An 18,702-nucleotide genomic window follows, 5' to 3' on the forward strand; every position below is an offset into this window, starting at 1 on the left:
ACACTGATTATTAAGCTTTTCAGAACGCGCACACACTTGAGGATGTGGTTGTTTGAGTTCTATTTTTATAAACATCCCATATTCCCACTCCTTAACCCTGCTCAACCATTGAATCCTTACCAAGATGTTGCTCCCTCAACCCATACTCTTCATCCCTGCATTAAAATAAATTCCAACTATTAAGTCCTAAACTGAAAGAAAATGTAAATGAAAACCCCCATTGAACAAAATCTTTGAATCTACAGTAGGACATGGCTCAACATATGGGAAACTGATGACGTATGGGATTATTAAGTAGCACCTTGCAGGAGCCTACCATGAAGGGTCATTAGTAGTAACCTACCATAAACAGGACCGGTGATAGGGTGCTCCTTTATGTGGATACCTGCATGGTTGTTTGTATTCTGTGCTCCAGTGCAGATGACCTGAGTCACCTGACTTACAGAGTTCCTATTTGGTTACCTGCTGTTGTTTTTTTTTTGTGTTGATTTGCCTTTATGACTTGGTGACGAATCAGCAATTTGTCTTAATGTGCACAAATAGTTAAATACTACTATGCTTTCAGTCCGCCCGTTTGTGCATCACTAAACAATTAAACAAAAACGTCCTTTAAAGCACCATAATTGGTACCAATTTACCTTTACCTACCATGAACAGCGTAGTTCAGAACAGTTATTTGTGTGTGTGTGTGTGGCTCTGGCTCTGAGGATGTTGTGGAGTTATACATGGCTGACCATGAGCTCTCTGTGGCCCTGGCAGATTAAGTTGGTCAGGTTGTTCTGCAGTATCTCACTGCTGATTGTTAAAAGCTGCTCTTCCGTGGAGGAGGTTTCCCTCTTGCCAGACATGTCTGACTGTAGGCCAGGCAGTGTGTGCTAACGGGCCTGTGGAAGCCCCATTCGTCATGCATATGAAGACAGACTTCCAAAAACACTTTGGATGTTGTTTCTCAAATGCTAATTTAGCTGTGTGCAAAAGATGTGTGTAGAAAAATGATTAGACTGCTTAGACTTTCCTAAGATTTAGAAAGTCAAGCTAGCGCCCCTTATGTTTTGTATTTAAGAATCCACAGATGTATGGAACACTGGTCATTTTTTCAATACCATATTACAAAAATAGTATACAGAAAAAGATAGCTACATATATACATTGTATTGACAGCACCAACGTAGAAAACATTCATTTCAGTAGATAATGTTCATAGCTTTGTCAGTAGAGGCTCATAGTCATGTTGGCCCTTTGCTGAGGAAGCAGCCCTGCATCTTGATGTGGTATGCATAAAACTGTAGAGAGTGGTGCTTCTTGGATGGAGTCTTGCATTTGGGTATACTTGGGTGAGTACTGAAGCCCTTAGCCTGGTACAAACAGGCCTTGTCTTGACAGCAGCCACAGCGGCTGAGCAGTTGGCAAATGTCCTGCCGGAACGCCCGCGTGAAGATGGTGTAAAGAAAAGGGTTGCACAGCGAGTTGATGGGGTAGAACAGGACCAGCAGGATCTTGGAGTGGGAGACGGTGATGAGGGGCATCCACAGCGCCGCTGAAATGGCGAAGAAGGAGATGGGCGCCATGCACAGGAAATTCGTGAATATCAACACGGCCATTCGCTTGGCGATCTTAGTGTCCCCGCTGCGGCCCGCCAGCTCTGGGTTGCGCACGCTAACATAGATGCGAATGTAGCACGTGCACACCACCAGGAAGGCCACCACGTTAAGCAGGAGCACCATCACCACGTAGCCCTGAGCGGCCGGGGTCTCGATGTCCATGGGCAAGCAGATGCTCACTTTGGTGTAGCTGCTGACGCCCAGTATGGGCAGGAGGGCCACCAGGAGGGAGAACACCCAGCCGCCGGCGATCATCAGGGCCACGTGCCGCAGCTTGAGCCTCCGGTCCATCTCCATGGCGTGGGTGATGGTGTGCCAGCGCTCCAGGGTGATCATCGTGAGCGTGTAGACGGAAAGCTCGCTCGCAAAGACCGTGAGGAAGCCGGCCACTTGGCAGCCAGGACCCGTTTGCCAGTCGGTGGCGTGGTTGTAGTACTCCTGGCGCGAGTGGTAATCCATGGCGGCGATGAGGAGCAGGTACAGACCCATGCAGAGGTCAGCAAAGGCCAGGTTGCACATCAGGAAGCGGGACACGGTCAGCTTCTGGTGACTGGACAGCAGGATGAACAACACAGCCAGGTTGCCCGCCACAGCAAATATGGTGACCACCCAGGTGACGGAGCGGAGGAAGCCATAGCCCAGCAGGTCCTCGCAGGGATTGAAGGCATCAGGCTCCGGGGTACATGTGATGGGAACACTGCTGCTGACACACAGCTCCAGGTCTGGGTAGTAGAAGCTGATGTCATCGGGATCAACCAAACCGTCAGTGGCAGGATCCCTGTGGAGAACATGATTAGATGTGTCAACAAAAAGGTTATAGGGTATTTCATGAAGTGAATTATTGTATATCTAAAAAAGGAAATTGTGAGACAACAAATCACTGTTCTACTGTTTGACAAAAGTCACAGACAAATATATGTACATACAGTACATACACCAACATGAGTAGCAAGAAAAATGCAAGAAATGTAACATGCACTTCTATGGTAAGGGCTTGTTAATTGTTTGTATTATTTGCTGCCACCATCCTGGTATTATTTTTTTCAATTCCATCTACAATTAAATACATTGCTTACATGTCTGCTCCAGCATCTTCATTACAGAGCCTTGTCAGGTTGAAGAAGGCTTTTAGAGGATTTTCTCTGAGGAGGAAAAGGGAAGTATCAAGCAGCAGACGGAGTAAAATGTGGAACAATCTAATGCAAAACCAGTTTTTTTTTCTCTCACCTTGACTCCTAGGATGAGTGAAATTGAAATGTTTGGTAGAAGATGACAAACTAATGAGCCACTAGGTTGTACCAAAATGATACACTTCAAAAATCATAGAACAGGTATTTACAACAGACTTATTTACACTTTTGTGTGTTTATTTGTAAAACAATTGCATAATAATTTCAACATAAAAATGGTCTCTCGTCCCTTTCCCTTGTTTACTGGTGTATTTAGGATCATCTGGGCCTACTTGGAGACCTGTGTAAGCGGTCAGTGGCCTTAGGGACTTGAAGGAGACTTGTGTAAGTGGTCAGTGGCCTTAGGGACTTCCGTGTACGCGGTCAGTGGCTCACCTGTTCCGTCGCCAGGTGTGGAAGGCGCAGCAGTGGCTCGAGTAGGTGAGCTGGGCCTCCTGTAGGTTCTGTAGGTTCTCCAGTGGGGGCAGGGTCTTAAGAGCAGGTGTGGAACGTGCCGTCAGCTTCTTCACAAGCGTCAAACCACGTGCAGGGAGTGAACTCAGAGCGGTGGAGGACACGTCACTGTACGAAACACACACACACACCATGTACATTATAACCACAGCTATATGTGGGTAGGCTGATGGCCAGAACCTAGGCCAATATGAAATTTGGATAAGGCAGAAACAATGGAGAGTGGAGTGATAAATTACCAGCATTGCCTGTGGCACTATCTTTGTGCGACCATGGTTATCATTGTTTTTACAGAACCAATGACACTAACAAAGACTTGAATATGACCTTGCCACCTTTTATGTATCATATTTTTTATAATACTGATTATGAACTCATAACAGGCGTATTCATACAGATTCTACAGTAGGCTATGTTAGGGACTTCACTGTAATTTCATGATCCCTGTAACCCTGAGCGTAATTGGACACAAATTAATTGAATATTCATTGAATATTCAGAAGCACATTTGAGGTTCATTGCATCCATGCTGTGTGCATCTCATAAAATCACTATTTCCTTACAGAGCTGTTGGTCCACTTGCTCCCTCAAAGGCATCTTCATGGATTTTGTGAAGATACCGGTTATCTCTCAGAATCCTAAAGAAGAGACACAAAACCCAAGCCACAATTACACACAGTATACAAGACATGTCAGAGTTTATATATGGGTCATTCCATATCAGTTCAAACCGCCTTGACATTTCTGGTCTAAATTTCTTCACCATGTACCTTCCTTATAGACTGTTCCACATTCAAAATCCCTTTTGCCAAATGTTTCAATGGGACATCAATGGTTGGTAGGACCATAATTCCAATGTGATTAGAAATCTACACATGATACTACCGGTGTGCAGATTTTTAGGGAAATAAATGGTTTTGTTGAGAGAGTAAATTATTTATAAAAATAATAATTGAAAAGGCATATTAGCAACAATATTTTGCATGATATTCATATGAAATGGGGGATTGCGAAACAAAAAGCTGATGGTGTCAAATCCAATATTGATGTGGAATAACTCATATGTGTCTTTTTGTTTATCCTTTACAAATTAGTTTATTGTGGTATTGAGAGTAAAATACCAAATATTCAGATTGAGTTTGAATGGAACAAGTTTTACTCCATAGGTATTTCACTGAAATGCACTAAAACGTTGAAAACCAAACTATTAGTGAGAAACCATTATAACTTTTCCAATGTAATTCACATGCAATTTAGGTCACTGATAATGTCTGTCTCTGTCTGCGAGTCTTCAGCAAATATTTTGCTTAACTCAGATTTGAAAATCAATGCTTTGTCTGTGTTGATATTTTGTGTTGTGTTGACTATGTGACAAAGATAAGTCATATCTCAGTCACTGTAAAAACATTGATTGACACTCAAATATGAATGTGACAGAGACAGTTGTCTAGAAACTGGAGCGTTCTGACAGGAATAGATGGAGATGTTGCCTCGTACTTACAGCGTCTCCAGTCTGGTTCCATTGAAGGCATAAGACTTGATTTCCTTGAATCCATTTCTGACAAGATTACTGAAAATATGACACATAAACTTAAGTAATCAAAGGAACTGTAGATAAATAGCCAGTGTTTGAAATACTAATCTGTATAATGTAATAGAAGGGAAAAGGTAGGCCTAAACCACTGACTGTAGAAACAGATGTTTTCAGACAGATGCATCTCTATATATCTTATGATAACATTATGAGCCTCTTAGAGGAGAAAACAAATGTTTACTGTGATCCAGATATTGTTCAGTTATATTGTATCTCCAGTGTTAATACTGGACCACCTTCATTTTGACTCAACAAAATTGTAAAGAAGGGCTCAAATTAAAACAAGTTTCCTTTTAAGTTTTGATATTCACTAACATCTACAAGGCCATAATGATAATTGCATAGTAAGTACACGTCATATTAAGCAAGAATATATTTTTTTTATCTTATCTCTTTAAAAAAAGCTTTGTAGTGTACTTACATGTAATTGTACTCTGATATGCCTGAGAAAGCATTGGATGGGATGCTCTCCAATCTCATATTATCTCCTAGCTCTCTGTAAAAACGAAACATGTTCTCAGAGTTCAGTCAAACTGTGTCTTTAAACCAAAGATGTTAAAGATCATTGGGATGATTGGATAACGTTTCTGCAATCTTACCAACAGTTTGATCACATTTATTATAAAAATTATAAATAGGCAGTAGCCTACATTATTGGTAGCATGGGTGAACCCAGATGAATCTTTGAGCGAAATTGAATTTGCTAAACAGATCCATCTGGCTATCTTCCCAAATGAGCCAATGTGAACACCTGCTTATGTGACATCGGGTGGGTTTTATATGGTGACAGTATGCCAAGAAATGCTGTTGAAAACTACCAACGGTTATGCTGTCAGTGTAAAATGACAGACATTTTCTTTGGAATTTAGTAAACAATCACATTTAAACATTTGTTTACAAGAAAGATGTTTAATGTACTTCCGAAAACATTTGGTAAGAGTTTGGTAAGAATACCAGTTTAAGTAAAATTTCACTGCTGGTTTCTCTCTTAGAAATCGGAAGTGAACAAGGCACTCCCTGTCCAATTCTCAATCTCAATTGTGAATCACTCTGGTGTTAGCCAGGCTACCATAGTGGACTAACAGTCTGTAGACATTCGGTACTCACAGAAAGTTTAACTCCAGTGTAGAGATGAAGGAAAGATCAGGAAATTGTGTTATTCCTGTATTACAAATACTCCTGGAAAACAATAGGAGGTACAACAATCAGAAAAGGTGTCATTGTCACATAGCACAAATGTTAAGGAATAAGTAGGCCTAGATATACTTACAAATATCGTAGTTTGGGTATATCAGTGAAGGCTCCACTCTCAATTGACACAAGATGGTTCATGTTCAGTATTGCACTGAGAAAACAAAACAGACCAACTAAATGTTAGATGACCATATATTGGTATGAGATGTGATGTTCTGTTTTTGACCATTCAAAGCAACTGTGTAACAAGTTCCCAACCAGAAACACTGTTGAAACTAAACTTACATATTCGTTTTTGGAAGAGTAGAAGAGTATGAAACACTTACATTTCTGTAAGGGTTTTCAAAGAAAGGAATGCCTGGTGTTTTATCCTTCTGACCGAGTCACTTTGAGCGATTTCTCTAGTGAAGATACAAATTAAATATTAGATACAAAAAGAAGATACAAATGTCACTGACTTTGTCATATATCACCATAATAATACATAATCATTTACACTGTAGTATTTTGATTGCTTTATTGTACTCTTTTTAGGGTGAAGCAAAGATTACAGAACAAACTAAGAAGCAGATTCTTGGGGCTGATGTGAAACATCAGCCTTCTGCTGCCATGTACTTTGTCATTAATAATAAATAAGACTTTTGTATGGTATTTTAGCTATTCTAGAGTCATAGTAATCAAATATACATTTGTAGATTATATCCTACTCTATAGACAGGGTTAAACATCTATAAGTTTAACTATCTCATTGAAGACACCTGTGTCATGCCCTTCAGTTGTTGGTAGGTGGTCTTATTCAGCTTGCTCTGACACACACACGCACACACCTACTTTCAGTAAACAATGAACACCATTTCAATTATATCTTGGACTTCCAAACGTCCTTGTGTATTGTAGGCTACCCATCTCTGGTCTCCCTGCATGTCAGCTTTCTGAAGTAATTATCCCAATTAGCTGCTCTCAACTAGTGCACCTCTAAAAAGCAATTACAGAAGAGGCCAATCTTCTGCTCGAAAAGCTTTGTCGGCATTTACGTCACAAATAGGACTCTGTCTGTTAAGACTATTTTAGTGTTGCTTTTTGTGGACACCTCATACAGTGTGACATGGTCAGAGGAGCACCATGGGGCACAGATGTTGTACTGCATTTGTTTTCTCTTGAGAGAGTGATATGAGTTTGAGCTTTGATGAGCACTCCACTTAAGGCTGAGGGAACAGCTGGACACAGTGATTTCTGTTTGAAAAGTCAGAGGGCCTGCCCTCAACCCTGTGTCTACAATTGTTTAAAGTGCCCATATTATGAAAAAATCACTTTTTCTGGGATTTAATGTGTTATTGTGTGTCTCTGGCAGCCTAGAAATCTAGACGCACCCTAGCGGCGGCAAATTAATTTGCTCAGCCTGTACGTCTAGCATCAAACCATAGGGATTTCTATTGGCTGACGCCGTGGACTTCATCCAATCACAGCGCTCTATTTTGTTAGAGAGTCTTAAGGCGGGCTTAACAGGATAACGACAGTCCTGTGACGGTGAACAACAAGGAAGGTGGCTATAACGAAGAGCGGTTGTTTGAATCGGCGTTGGCGTTAACTTTGGAGGAGTTGGACTTGTGCTTTTCTTTGAAAGTTGAGCAACACAATGCACTTAAGTAATTCCTTTCGAAGAAGGATGTATTTGCCGTTTTGCCGACCGGATACGGATATGGTCGTAGCGCTGGCCTATTGCATGTCTAGGCAGTTTGAAAGACAATTCTCTGCCCGCCCCTTGGATTAAGCGAGGTAAATGGTTCGATTCCAGACTATACATTTCAATGATATAGGATGGCCCGCCAGGCTATGTCTCTGGTGCTTCCACACGCATACAAACTTGAAAAAAAAAACACCCATGCTTTGAGTGAGATAAGGGTTTCTGGATGTATCCTGCCTTCAGCCTCCAGGGTGAGCTGGTCAAAATCGGCAAGGCTTTTGACGTCACAAGCCGAAACATTTCAATATTTCCACCCACCACCTCCTTTTAGGGCAATTACGTTACGTGAATATAATGGAAACCTATGGAACTTCATCGAAGTGGGCAGGGAAAAGGATTTATACTTACTAAATCGTTGAACAAACGTGAATAAAAGGCACAAAATAAGGATGGTGTAAGAGTTATCTGTTTGTTCATGGGATTCATTCTAATTCCATCACTTACATATTTCCTACAACTAGGTGAGATAACTAAGCTTATGTTGTAGGCTACTGAAGTTCCACTGTTAGATAGCTAGCTAGCAAGCTAACCGTTTTACATAGAGATTATGGTAGGCTAAGTGTTAGCTACGGGCTATACTATGTAAAACGAAGGTGTAGTAGATGTTAGGGGATTTTGAATTGGCGTTGTTTAGACGTTGCATAATCAACACCCCACCTCTCCACACCAAGCCTACAAGTTCAACTGTTTTTTAAGCCTACATATCTCAGAAAATAATGTAGATACAAGCTTAAACCTTTGCACATAGTTAGGGAAAGTTAAGACTTTTTTTCCGCCAATCTGCAAAAATTTTTATTACCAATAGCTTTTTTTACTATGTGTTCCTATAGGTGTCTAGTAACACCTCCCAATTTATCCACAGCTAAATCCTCGGGGAAACACCTGGAGAGCCCATCAAGTTTGGGGTGCCCAGAGGGACTGGGCGAAAATAATGAAAACATTTCCTCACTCCTGTTATCTTCTGGCTGGTTGATGTTCTGGCAAGAGTTACCATGACAGTTCCAACAAGCAGAAATACACTTGACTCCTTGCTTTTTACAGCAGCACCTGAGAGTTGCAGCTGACAAACTTCAGAAGGTAGTCTGGTGCAATGGGATTTGGTGTGGCTGGTGCATAATCATCCACACTCAAGGATATCTAGTGATGGATTTTGTAGCAGTAGCCAATCTCTGGTCTGGAGATATGCCCGCAGAGAGTGCTATGCTGCACCTCCTGTAGTTGGAGGTAGTTTCTAAGGCTTGACACTAGTTATGTTGTCCTCATGAGTTTTACATGTTGCTCACTGTCCACCCTCAACGTTGGACACTCTTTTCTCTCTCTATCCATCTCTCTCTCACACACACACACACATTTATGCACATTGACTCTCTCACAAACACATTCACAACCACACATCAATGCACACTGACTCTCTCACAAACACATGAAACCACCCACCCACCCACACAAACACATATGCACACACTTAAAAATAAAGTTCACACCTTCACTGATACGGTCTCTCTCTGTCTCTCTCTCTTACACACACACACGCACAAATACACACACATGCAAAATGTCCTCTCTCACACACACCAGGGCAGCCGTGGCCCACTGGTTAGCACTTCCGACCTGTAACCGGAGGGTTGCCGGTTCGAACCCCAACAAGGGCACGGCAAGGCACCTAACCCCTCACTGCTCCCCGAGCGCCGCTGTTGATGCAGGCAGCTCACTGCGCCGCGATTAGTGTGTGCTTCACCTCACTGTGTGTACAATGTGTGCTGTGTGTGTTTCACTAATTCACGGATTGGGATAAATTGGGATAAAACAGAGACCAAATTTCCCTCACGGAGATCAAAAGAGTATATATACTTATACTTACTTATACAATTAGCGGGGAGCCCTTAATACATCTGGGCCCAGGGGCCCTAAAGTTCATAATCCGTCCATGCCTGGTCCCTACACCTGAGAACCACTGATGTAAATTTTTTTTACTGTACGGTAATAATGCTGAATGAGCCAAACAAAAATTTCCGCAGCAAAATTTTGGTTGGCCCCACCAAATCTCACTCCAAGGTTTTTTGAAAAGTTGGCAGCTCTGTTAGTGTGTAATTTAAGTCATAACGTCTACGGATTCTCTGGTGTTACGTTGAAACTATTTAGAGTGGTGTAACCCGATACATTTTAGTAGCTCGTAAACTTCAACGTAGTGCCAGTTTACGTTACAACTAATCTAAGATGGAACTCACGTTCAATTAGTGCAACCGCCTGCAGGATATAGAGCGACCAACTTTTTTTGAGCAAGCTTTGATTATGCGTGACACAGTCTCAATTTGCGGGACGCATGAATTGGGCTTCAAATGCTGTGTGCGGACGCGCTACGCGGGACGGGTGGTCACCCTAGCTCAGTGGTCCCCAAACTTTTTCTTCTGAGGGCCAGCTCGCTATGCCTGGCTCTAAGAGAGGGCCAGAGACTCGGAGTATATCAGTAACCATAAATATTTTAGAACTGTGAACAACAGCAGTCTACCTTAGTTGAATATTCCATTACATTTAATCATAGGCTGCTGCAATTTAATACCATTGTTAGCTGTGTTTATATTGCCATCATGCCATATCAGTGTAAAATGTAGCTCAAATGAAACTACAAATGAAAATACTAATAAAAAGACGTAAGCATTCCCAAAAGTATTAGCAGAGAGTCCCAAAAGTAGGCTATATTTTATTCAAAATGTGTGAACTCTGAACTCTGTGTCTTTGCCTACACAGCTCAAGTTGTGAACAAGCAATATCCTACAAATAATTTAAAGTTCAACTTCTCAAACTATGAGAGGTTTATGAAGTGCTGACAAAAACATCTGAAATGACCACTTTCACTCACCTTATGAGAACTTTGTGAATTGTGAATTTGAATGAACATTTGAACGAGTGGATAAAAAATAGAAATAATTATCCCAGAAAGACCCAGAAATAAGACTTGAATAGAAGTTAATTAGTTATTAAAAAATTAATTGATAAACCTTTAGAATACTTTGAGCACTAATGCAGTCAGCATAGGCCTCTTACATTGTTTGCAGGTAGGACTACATTTCATTCCGTTTTCGATGGCAAACGCGAAACAGCGCCAAAACAACCACCAGTGGAAAAAAAAAGAGTATTACATGTGTACAGTTAAGACTCGCCATAGAGAATGAATGGGGGAAATTACGGAGGTTATAGTTTGACGATGTCATACTCCCGTGCGGGCCCGATGATATACCACGGACATGTTTTGGGGGGCCACCCAAAATGAGGTGGCAAGCCGTAGTTTGGGGACCACTGCAAGCGGTCGATGCGGCGTCTATGTATAGTATGTCTATGTACTTCATGCCTATGACGTAACTAATCTATCTTGCTCCACTCTAGAATCTTGCTCCGCTTTAGAATCTTTGATCAAAACATAGGCGTCGTCAACGTTGTCAAAATGTTTGCTGCACAGAGGTTCAACAGCAAAAGTTCAGGCAAGTTGAACGAACTGCACAAACGGACGGTAGACAGAAAGACTACACTTACATTCTGGATACATTGAGTAACCCTTTGAAAGAACTGCTTTGAATTTCCCTCAATGGCAGGTGTACAATTCGCCTGGAAAATAGATGAGATAAGAAGAGATAGAAAGAGACCCTGGTCACACTAAACTGAGTTGAAGCGATAAAACAATTGGAGGTATAACGATATGCCAATATATTAAAAGTATGACAAGTTATCCATTCTGTGAAAACGAAAACTTACAGTGCAGATGGTGAATGTCTTTGCGATTTCTCTTGTGTTTCTCTCGTGCAGCATAATTTCTCCAGAGTGCACTGGCAGACCAGTGGACACTCGAATGTCCAAATAGTCCTCACGTGTTGGACGCTCACCAGCAAAACCACCAACCACACAGTGCGCAAAAGCATACTGAGCAGTCCCTCCAAACTTTTCCTTCACAAACCTTACCCAAATTGGCACAAAGCTAAGCCGCACAAGTTCTGCGATCTCAGTGTCCGTCCTGTCTTTACACGAGAATTGGCAACTAGCGCTCAGAGCGCCGCACGCTCACTTCGGTAAAGTTAGACAGAAATGGCCAGATTCGCAAGATTCGCGTTTTGCGGTTCAATAAATCATAGGAGAAATGTTTTCATTGCACAATAGAGAGCTCTATCTAACCGTAGTAGGGTAGACAACAAGCTACAAACCGTTTTCATCCGAAAGAACCGTGTACATATGTGGATAAATAAAACGCATCCCTGTGAGCATTCTGCTTTCAGCCGAACGTCTAGGGACCGTCTACAAAGTGCAAAAACGAAGGATACAAATAGGCTACATTTAAATAGCTTCACTGTTATTGAGCCTAGGGCTTCCAAAATCATAACACACAGTTAGTGCTTCACTAACAACACACTATACCTGCCAATTACAGGAAAAACTGACTCACCCTACTTATAATATATTTTTATTGGGGGTAAAATTCAATAGCTTCACTGTCATTGATCCTAGTGCTTCCAAAATCACAACACACATCTAAGGCCTCACTAGCAACATACTACACCAGCTAATTATGGAAAAACAGACTCACCCTATTTATAATCCATTTGTAATGGTTGAAAAATTCAATAGCTTCACTGTTATTGAGCCTACTCCTTCCAAAATCAAACACACATATAGGGCTTCCCAAGCAACATGCTACAGCAGCTAATTATGGAAAAATTGACTCGCACTATTTATAATATATTTTTAATGGGGGTAAAATTCAATAGCTTCATTGTCATTGAGCCTATTGCTTCCAAAATCACAACACACATCTAGGGCCTCACTAGGAACATACTACACCAGCTAATTATGGAAAAACGGACTCACCCTATTTATAATATATTTTTTATGGGGGGAAAATTCAATAGCTTCACTGTTATTGAGCCTAGTACTTCCAAAATCACAACACACATGTAGGGCCTCACTAGCAACAGACTACACCTGCTAATTATGGAAAAAATTACTTGCCATATTTATAACATATTTTTTATGGGGGGGGAATTCAATAGCTTCACCCTGTTGGAGCATAGTGCTTCCAAAATCACTACACACATCTAGGGCCTCCCTATCAACATACTACACCTTCTTGTTTTGGTAAATTATGTTCAGCCTAATTATAATATATTTTTATTGGGGATAAAATGCAATAGCTTCAGTCTCACAACACACATCTAGGTCCTCCCTATTAACATACTACACCTGCTAATTTGGGAAAAGCTGGCTTAGCCTATTTATATGTTTTTATTTGGTAAAAAATTCAATAGCTTAATTGTTATTAAGCCCAGTGCTTCCAAAATCACTTCACACATCTAGGGACTCCCCATCAACAGACTACACCTGCTTGTTTTGGGAAATTATGCAGCCTATTTTTAATGATTTTGTATTGGAGAATAAATTCAATACCTTCTCTCTTATTGAATATAGTGCCTCAAAAAGCACTCCACAAATCTAGGGTCTCCCTAGGAACATACTACACCTTGTAGTATGGCAAGACCTGGCTCGGTCTATTTTTCATGATTTATTTCAGAGGAAAATGTCAATGGCTTCACTGTTATTGAGTCTAGCGCTTTTTTAACATTTGAACGAGTGGATAAAAAATAGAAATTATTATCCCAGAAAGACCCAGAAATAAGACTTGAATAGAAGTTAATTAGTTATTAACAATTAATTGATAAACCTTTAGAATACTTTGAGCACTAATGCAGTCAGCATAGGCCTCTTACATTGTTTGCAGGTAGGCCTACATTTCATTCCGTTTTCGATGGCAAACGCGAAACAGCGCCAAAACAACTACCAGTGGAAAAAAAGAGTATTACATGTGTACAGTTAAGACTCGCCATAGAGAATGAATGGGGGAAATTACGGAGGTTATAGTTTGACGATGTCATACTCCCGTGCGGGCCCGATGATATACCACGGACATGTTTTGGGGGGCCACCCAAAATGAGGTGGCAAGCCGTAGTTTGGGGACCACTGCAAGGAATGATTTTTAGCGCTTCCACAATCCTTGTACACATCAAGGGTCTCCCTTCGGTTGTACTAAACATCTAAAGTCTCTATTGTGACAGCCCAGCTCTAACATGCCAGGTCTGTCTTTCTCCATGGATGGCCTTGCTGCTTGCCTTGACTTTTTCTTCAATAAAGATTAATGAAAGATAGGCTGATCAAGAATTTACCAAAGTAGTAGGTGTCGCAGATAGGGAGACTCAGGATGTCTGGAGTGACTTGGGAAGTGCAAGACTCAAAAATAGTCAAACTATTTACATTTTTCAAATAAAAATATATTATAAATAGGGTGAGTCCATTTTTCCATAATTAGCTGCTGTAGTATGTTGCTTGGGAGGCCCTAGATGTGTGGAGTGATTTTGGAAGTAATAGGCTCAATAACAGCGAAGTTATTGAATTCCCCCCCCCCCATTAAAAATTATGTTATAAATAGGGCAAGTCATTTTTTTTCTAATCAGCAGGTGTAGTATGTTGTTTGGGAGGCCCTAGACGTGTGTTGTGATTTTTGAAGGAGTAGGCTCAATAACAGTGAAGCTATCGAAAATGTCCCCCATTAAAGATATATTATAAATAGGCAGATTCCATTTTTTTCATAATTAGCTGGTGTAGTATGTTGCTTGGAAGGCCCTAGATGTGTGTTGTGATTTTGGAAGCAGTAGGCTTAATAACAGTGAAGCTATTGAATTTTACCCCCAATAAAAATATATTATAAATAGGGTGAGTCCGTTTTTCCCGTAATTGGCAGGTGTAGTGTATTGCTAGGGAAGCACTAGCTGTGTGCTATGATTTTGGAAGCACTAGCTCAATAACAGTGAAGCTATTTAAATGTATTTGTATCCACTTTCGATTTTGCACTTTGTAGACGGTCCCTAGAAACTCAGCTGAAAGCAGAACGCTCACAGGGATAAGTTAAAAATGTGGGATGTGCCATGATGGACACAGCAACCATGTCCTGTGTGGAATTTTGGCTTTGCCTGTATGGTCCATCGTTGGAATGTTTTAAAGCTGTGTTAGAACTCTGACCATGCCGCAGGTGCTCACTCAGCAACCCTTTCTCTCTTGTCTTGGTATAGGCTGCTCCTCTAAAAAATTCAAGCTGTACTCCCCAAAGGAGCCACCCAACGGTAGTGCCTTTCCCCCTTCCACCCAGGCACCATGCTGGACAGAGATGTGGGGTAGGTCTGCTAACAGAGCCCAGTGCTTGTGTTAGATAATCATCAGCTTATTACTTCCTCCGAGATAGTTTTTTAATAAGCCATCAGCAGATATCTCTTATGCCCTTTTTCTACTGAGTGCTTGTGTAGAATTGCATCAGATTTAACTGCATGTTTGTGGCTTTGCAGCCCCACACCAATGTACCCTCCTACATACTTGGAGCCGGGAATAGGGTAGATTTTTGTTTCATGGTGATACGTTTTTATAGAGTAGCCAACTAACCAAACACCCCGTCTACCCAGAGGGGTATTCCAGAAAGGAGGTTTAACAAACACTGAGATAAAACTTAACCTCTGGGTTGTCTGAACCTGTGGCGACTAAACCCGAGCTGTCGGTTCCAAAACACCGGTTACCAGTTAGTTCAATCAACCCTGTGTTAGATAACCTAGAGTTGTGCGCGTTCACGGCGAACTTATAAAGGCATCATCTATTGAGAGTCGAAATCATGAGTGAAACCGGCGAAAGGAATTGAGCACAGTATTTTTTAGAGGCGGAGTAGTCGAGGCTTACGAGGAGAACTGTAATAACAAAAAAAGAGCACCTTGCTTGGCAGAGAATAGCCTAACTGACCGTGTAAATGCGTATGTTTAAGATAGCCTATTTAATGTCAAAAGAACAATTAAATAATTCACTGGACATCACGTATTGTATTGACTGCTTTGAATGATGCTTAGCCTAGTTGTCACAGATTGAGTGGGCCATATAATTCTTTGAGAATCCCAAATGTAATTTTCTATTTCAACGCGGGTCCTGCAGCTGTGGGCCAAGTTAAACTTTTGCGCTCCATCGTCGGAAGGGTGAATGTCGGAAGGCATGGGTAGCCTATTGGACACATTTCGGTGCACATTTGGAAAATTTAATAAGTGATGCTGACCTGCCAGTTGGTGAAACTACACTTTAATGATCCTCGTGGGTTTGTGTCCAGGAAAACGAATGAAGTTGCGCAGGAACTGCTTTAGCGCAAGCCAAACTTTACGCACCGACCGACAGCTTGCCGATAGGCTCTGCGTCTCCAACACTACAAAAACTCCCAGTCGGAGAGCGTGTGTAGCCTATTAAAAAATATTTTATCCCAAATGCCATCAGCATTCTTAACCAAACTTAGTGACAATATGCATACCCGGCTGAGCTGTACAGCTATATTTAAACGTATTTATTAATTTTCTATAGGCTATGTTTCCCCTTTTTTGTACTGTACTTGTTTTAATTAGCCTATATCTTCAATGTGTCTGAGATGTTGTTTGTCCATCTGTCTGGTGAGCCAAACACAAATGTCCATATGGTGTTACGGCTAGCTAGCCTACATTAAAGATTTATTTTATTCTATTCTAATCCACCATGCGTAATGTAGGGATGGAGAATGCTTTTCAAGTAGCCTATATTTAGGATTCAGCTGAAAAACTCTAGCGCTCTTAAAAAACTCGTTTGGAAAAGAATGGATAGGCTATCATGTGATGTCGTGGTCTTATCGCCCTCTCACGGTGAATTGCACGGATGAATATTATATGATTTTGTGCTTCTTTGTCAATCGGACCTTCGTGAAAATGAAACGCCATTGCGTGACAAGTGTAAAAATAGCGGCCTGATTGAACATGCACTAAAATAACCGAACATAATTTAACATAACCTGAACAAAACCTACCCCCTACCAGGTTAAGTTCAGAGCCTATGTTACCATAGTTACTTACATAGCCTGATCATTTTTTAGTTTTCTGGAACTGAAATCCCAGGTTTACCGTTTACTCTGGCTTTACATAACCAGTTCAGTTCAGAGCCTATGTTACCATAGTTACTTACATAGCCTGATCATTTTTGAGCTTTCTGGAACTGAAATCCCAGGTTTACCGCTAACTCTGGGTTAACATACCCAGTTAACCCAGTAAACCTGCTTTCTGGAATACCCCCCCTGGTATACTGTTAAACTGTTCAATCTCTGTTTTCTTAGGAGGCACACACCGTATGGGAACCAGACAGACTACAGAATATTTGAGCTTAATAAACGGCTACAGAACTGGACAGGGCTGTCACTTTTGTAAAAAAAAAAAAAAAACGTTCGATTTTTCTGACATAAGTTTTCATTGAATCGATTGTAAAATCGATTTTTTTTTTCTAAAGACGTTTCCATTTTCAACGCCAAATATGCCAATCCACAAACAACTAGGCATTAGGACGAACGTAAAGAGGGCGCTTGTGGACGCAAGCCAGCATTATTTCTGAAGTTTCGTGCACAATGACAAACAGGAGTGCAACATTCTCGAAAAACAATAAGCCGAGTGGACTGCCATTACATCAGTGACAAACATGACTGCAGGCTTCAACGTAGCTGTGTCTGTGTTTACGATTAGAAATGTCAAACAAATTTCGCCTACGTAGAACTCGATTGCACAGTTTGCATAGCCTACCGCTTTGTTCTTCTCCATAGTTTGATAGGCCTATACCAAAAATCCGAAGTACTTCCACATCGACTCCTCAAGTTATTAGGGCCTATCACTCGTCTCTCTACATGTCCCACAGGTTGATCGCGTTGCCGCGTTTGGCAAAACACGAGCAGCACAGCAGCTGATTGAAACAGCCGTTTCCGGTGCGTAAAATTGGTGTGAATTTTCTTTTTAGCTTTCGCAATGCTTACTGCACTTCGGAATTCTTTTATATTCTTGTTTGTGAATTTTGTTACATCTATCTTTTTTTATTTGTTTAATTCGTTTAAAATTAATAGTGTACATATTTGGTTAAAATCGATTCCCTATTTTAGTTTTCGAAACTTGTGTTGTTTGGTCCAATCGATTGTGCAATCGATTTTCGAACGTAAAGTGACAGCCCTACGTGACAGAGGTAAGACTGTTGTTTGAAGAAAAAAAAAAACATTGGCGTGGTTAGAAAACAAATGTGAGTAATGGCAAGTCTAGTACTGTGAACTGCTAATCTTGCATTTTTAGTCATTTGACACATAAGTATGTTATGTTTATGTTATGCTCCCAATGAATAGATATGTTCTCGTTTGGTTAGCAAGTGATGCTATCAGTTCAGTGAGAGAGAGGCATAACCAAGTAACACATCTGGGCCAGCTTTGATATTTCATCTCTGTGTTTGGTCTGAATTCACAGGACTGTGACAACTTATGGTGGGATGCCTTCACCACCGAGTTCTTTGAGGATGATGCCATGCTCTAACCTGACCCTAGCCAGATGAATTTCGTTCCGCTTAGCTCCGCCTAGCTTCACTCACATCCATCTGGGACCTCTTCCATTGAGAGTGATTTCTGCAACCGATTTTATGGTACAGCCAATCAGGACGCAGGGCGGGAGTTTCATAGATGTGACATAGCGTAGAAGCGACTGTGAGACTGTTATTAACGTCACGAGTTGGCTTCGATGTGAGTGGTTGAAGTAGCACGTCAATGGATGACGGACAAGTGGCTTATTCAGTCATATGCAAGCATTTTTTGATTAGGCCCAGCCTTCTGAAGCAACACTTCAATGGATCGGTTCCAGATGGATGAGTGAAGCTAGGCGGAGCAAAATTCATCTGGCTAGGGTCAGGTTAGCCATGCTCATTTTCATGCACTGTAATAAGAAGAAGAAGAAGAAGAAGAAGAAGAAGACTTCGGATAACAGAACAGTGCATTTTCATGCACTGTAATAATGTTCTGTTATCTACTACGCCATTATGTGCTATTTA

The 18,702-nt window shown here is 41.2% G+C and overlaps 1 protein-coding gene and 1 long non-coding RNA gene across 3 annotated transcripts; one reads left to right on the forward strand and one right to left on the reverse strand.

Moving 5' to 3' along the window:
* Positions 1-407: 407 nt before the first annotated feature.
* Positions 408-13,366, reverse strand: LOC121685045 (lutropin-choriogonadotropic hormone receptor-like). 2 transcript variants are annotated; one of them, XM_042065302.1, is made up of 11 exons: positions 11,527-13,366; positions 11,308-11,379; positions 6,359-6,433; positions 6,109-6,183; positions 5,946-6,017; positions 5,260-5,334; positions 4,746-4,814; positions 3,808-3,882; positions 3,167-3,352; positions 2,678-2,743; positions 408-2,379 (listed from the first exon to the last, which is right to left on the reverse strand). In XM_042065302.1, exons 1-11 carry the CDS (start codon positions 11,688-11,690, stop codon positions 1,227-1,229), a joined length of 2,082 nt encoding a protein of 693 aa, XP_041921236.1. In that variant the 5' UTR covers positions 11,691-13,366; the 3' UTR covers positions 408-1,226. The 2 variants fall into 2 exon arrangements, with proteins under 2 accessions (XP_041921236.1, XP_041921237.1); XM_042065303.1 differs by lacking the exon at positions 11,308-11,379 and having other exon boundaries at positions 11,970-13,366.
* A 1,345-nt stretch (positions 13,367-14,711) lies between these two features.
* Positions 14,712-17,071, forward strand: LOC121685048. Its single transcript, XR_006023237.1, has 3 exons — positions 14,712-14,984; positions 15,153-15,197; positions 16,970-17,071. It is a non-coding gene; the product is annotated as an uncharacterized LOC121685048 (long non-coding RNA).
* Positions 17,072-18,702: the final 1,631 nt, after the last annotated feature.

Source organism: Alosa sapidissima, chromosome 16, assembly GCF_018492685.1.
Source record: "Alosa sapidissima isolate fAloSap1 chromosome 16, fAloSap1.pri, whole genome shotgun sequence".
In the NCBI taxonomy this organism is placed as follows: domain Eukaryota; kingdom Metazoa; phylum Chordata; class Actinopteri; order Clupeiformes; family Clupeidae; genus Alosa; species Alosa sapidissima.

Bases quoted from the DNA above. Each gene is read 5' to 3' on its own strand.
- LOC121685045 (XM_042065302.1), bottom strand. From the start codon at position 11,690: ATGCTTTTGCGCACTGTGTGGTTGGTGGTTTTGCTGGTGAGCGTCCAA. The intron at 6,434-11,307 runs GTAAGTGTAGTC...TATCTTCACTAG, and splicing joins TTACTCAATGTATCCAGAAT to AGAAATCGCTCAAAGTGACT. The intron at 6,184-6,358 runs GTAAGTGTTTCA...TTGTTTTCTCAG, and splicing joins TTGAAAACCCTTACAGAAAT to TGCAATACTGAACATGAACC.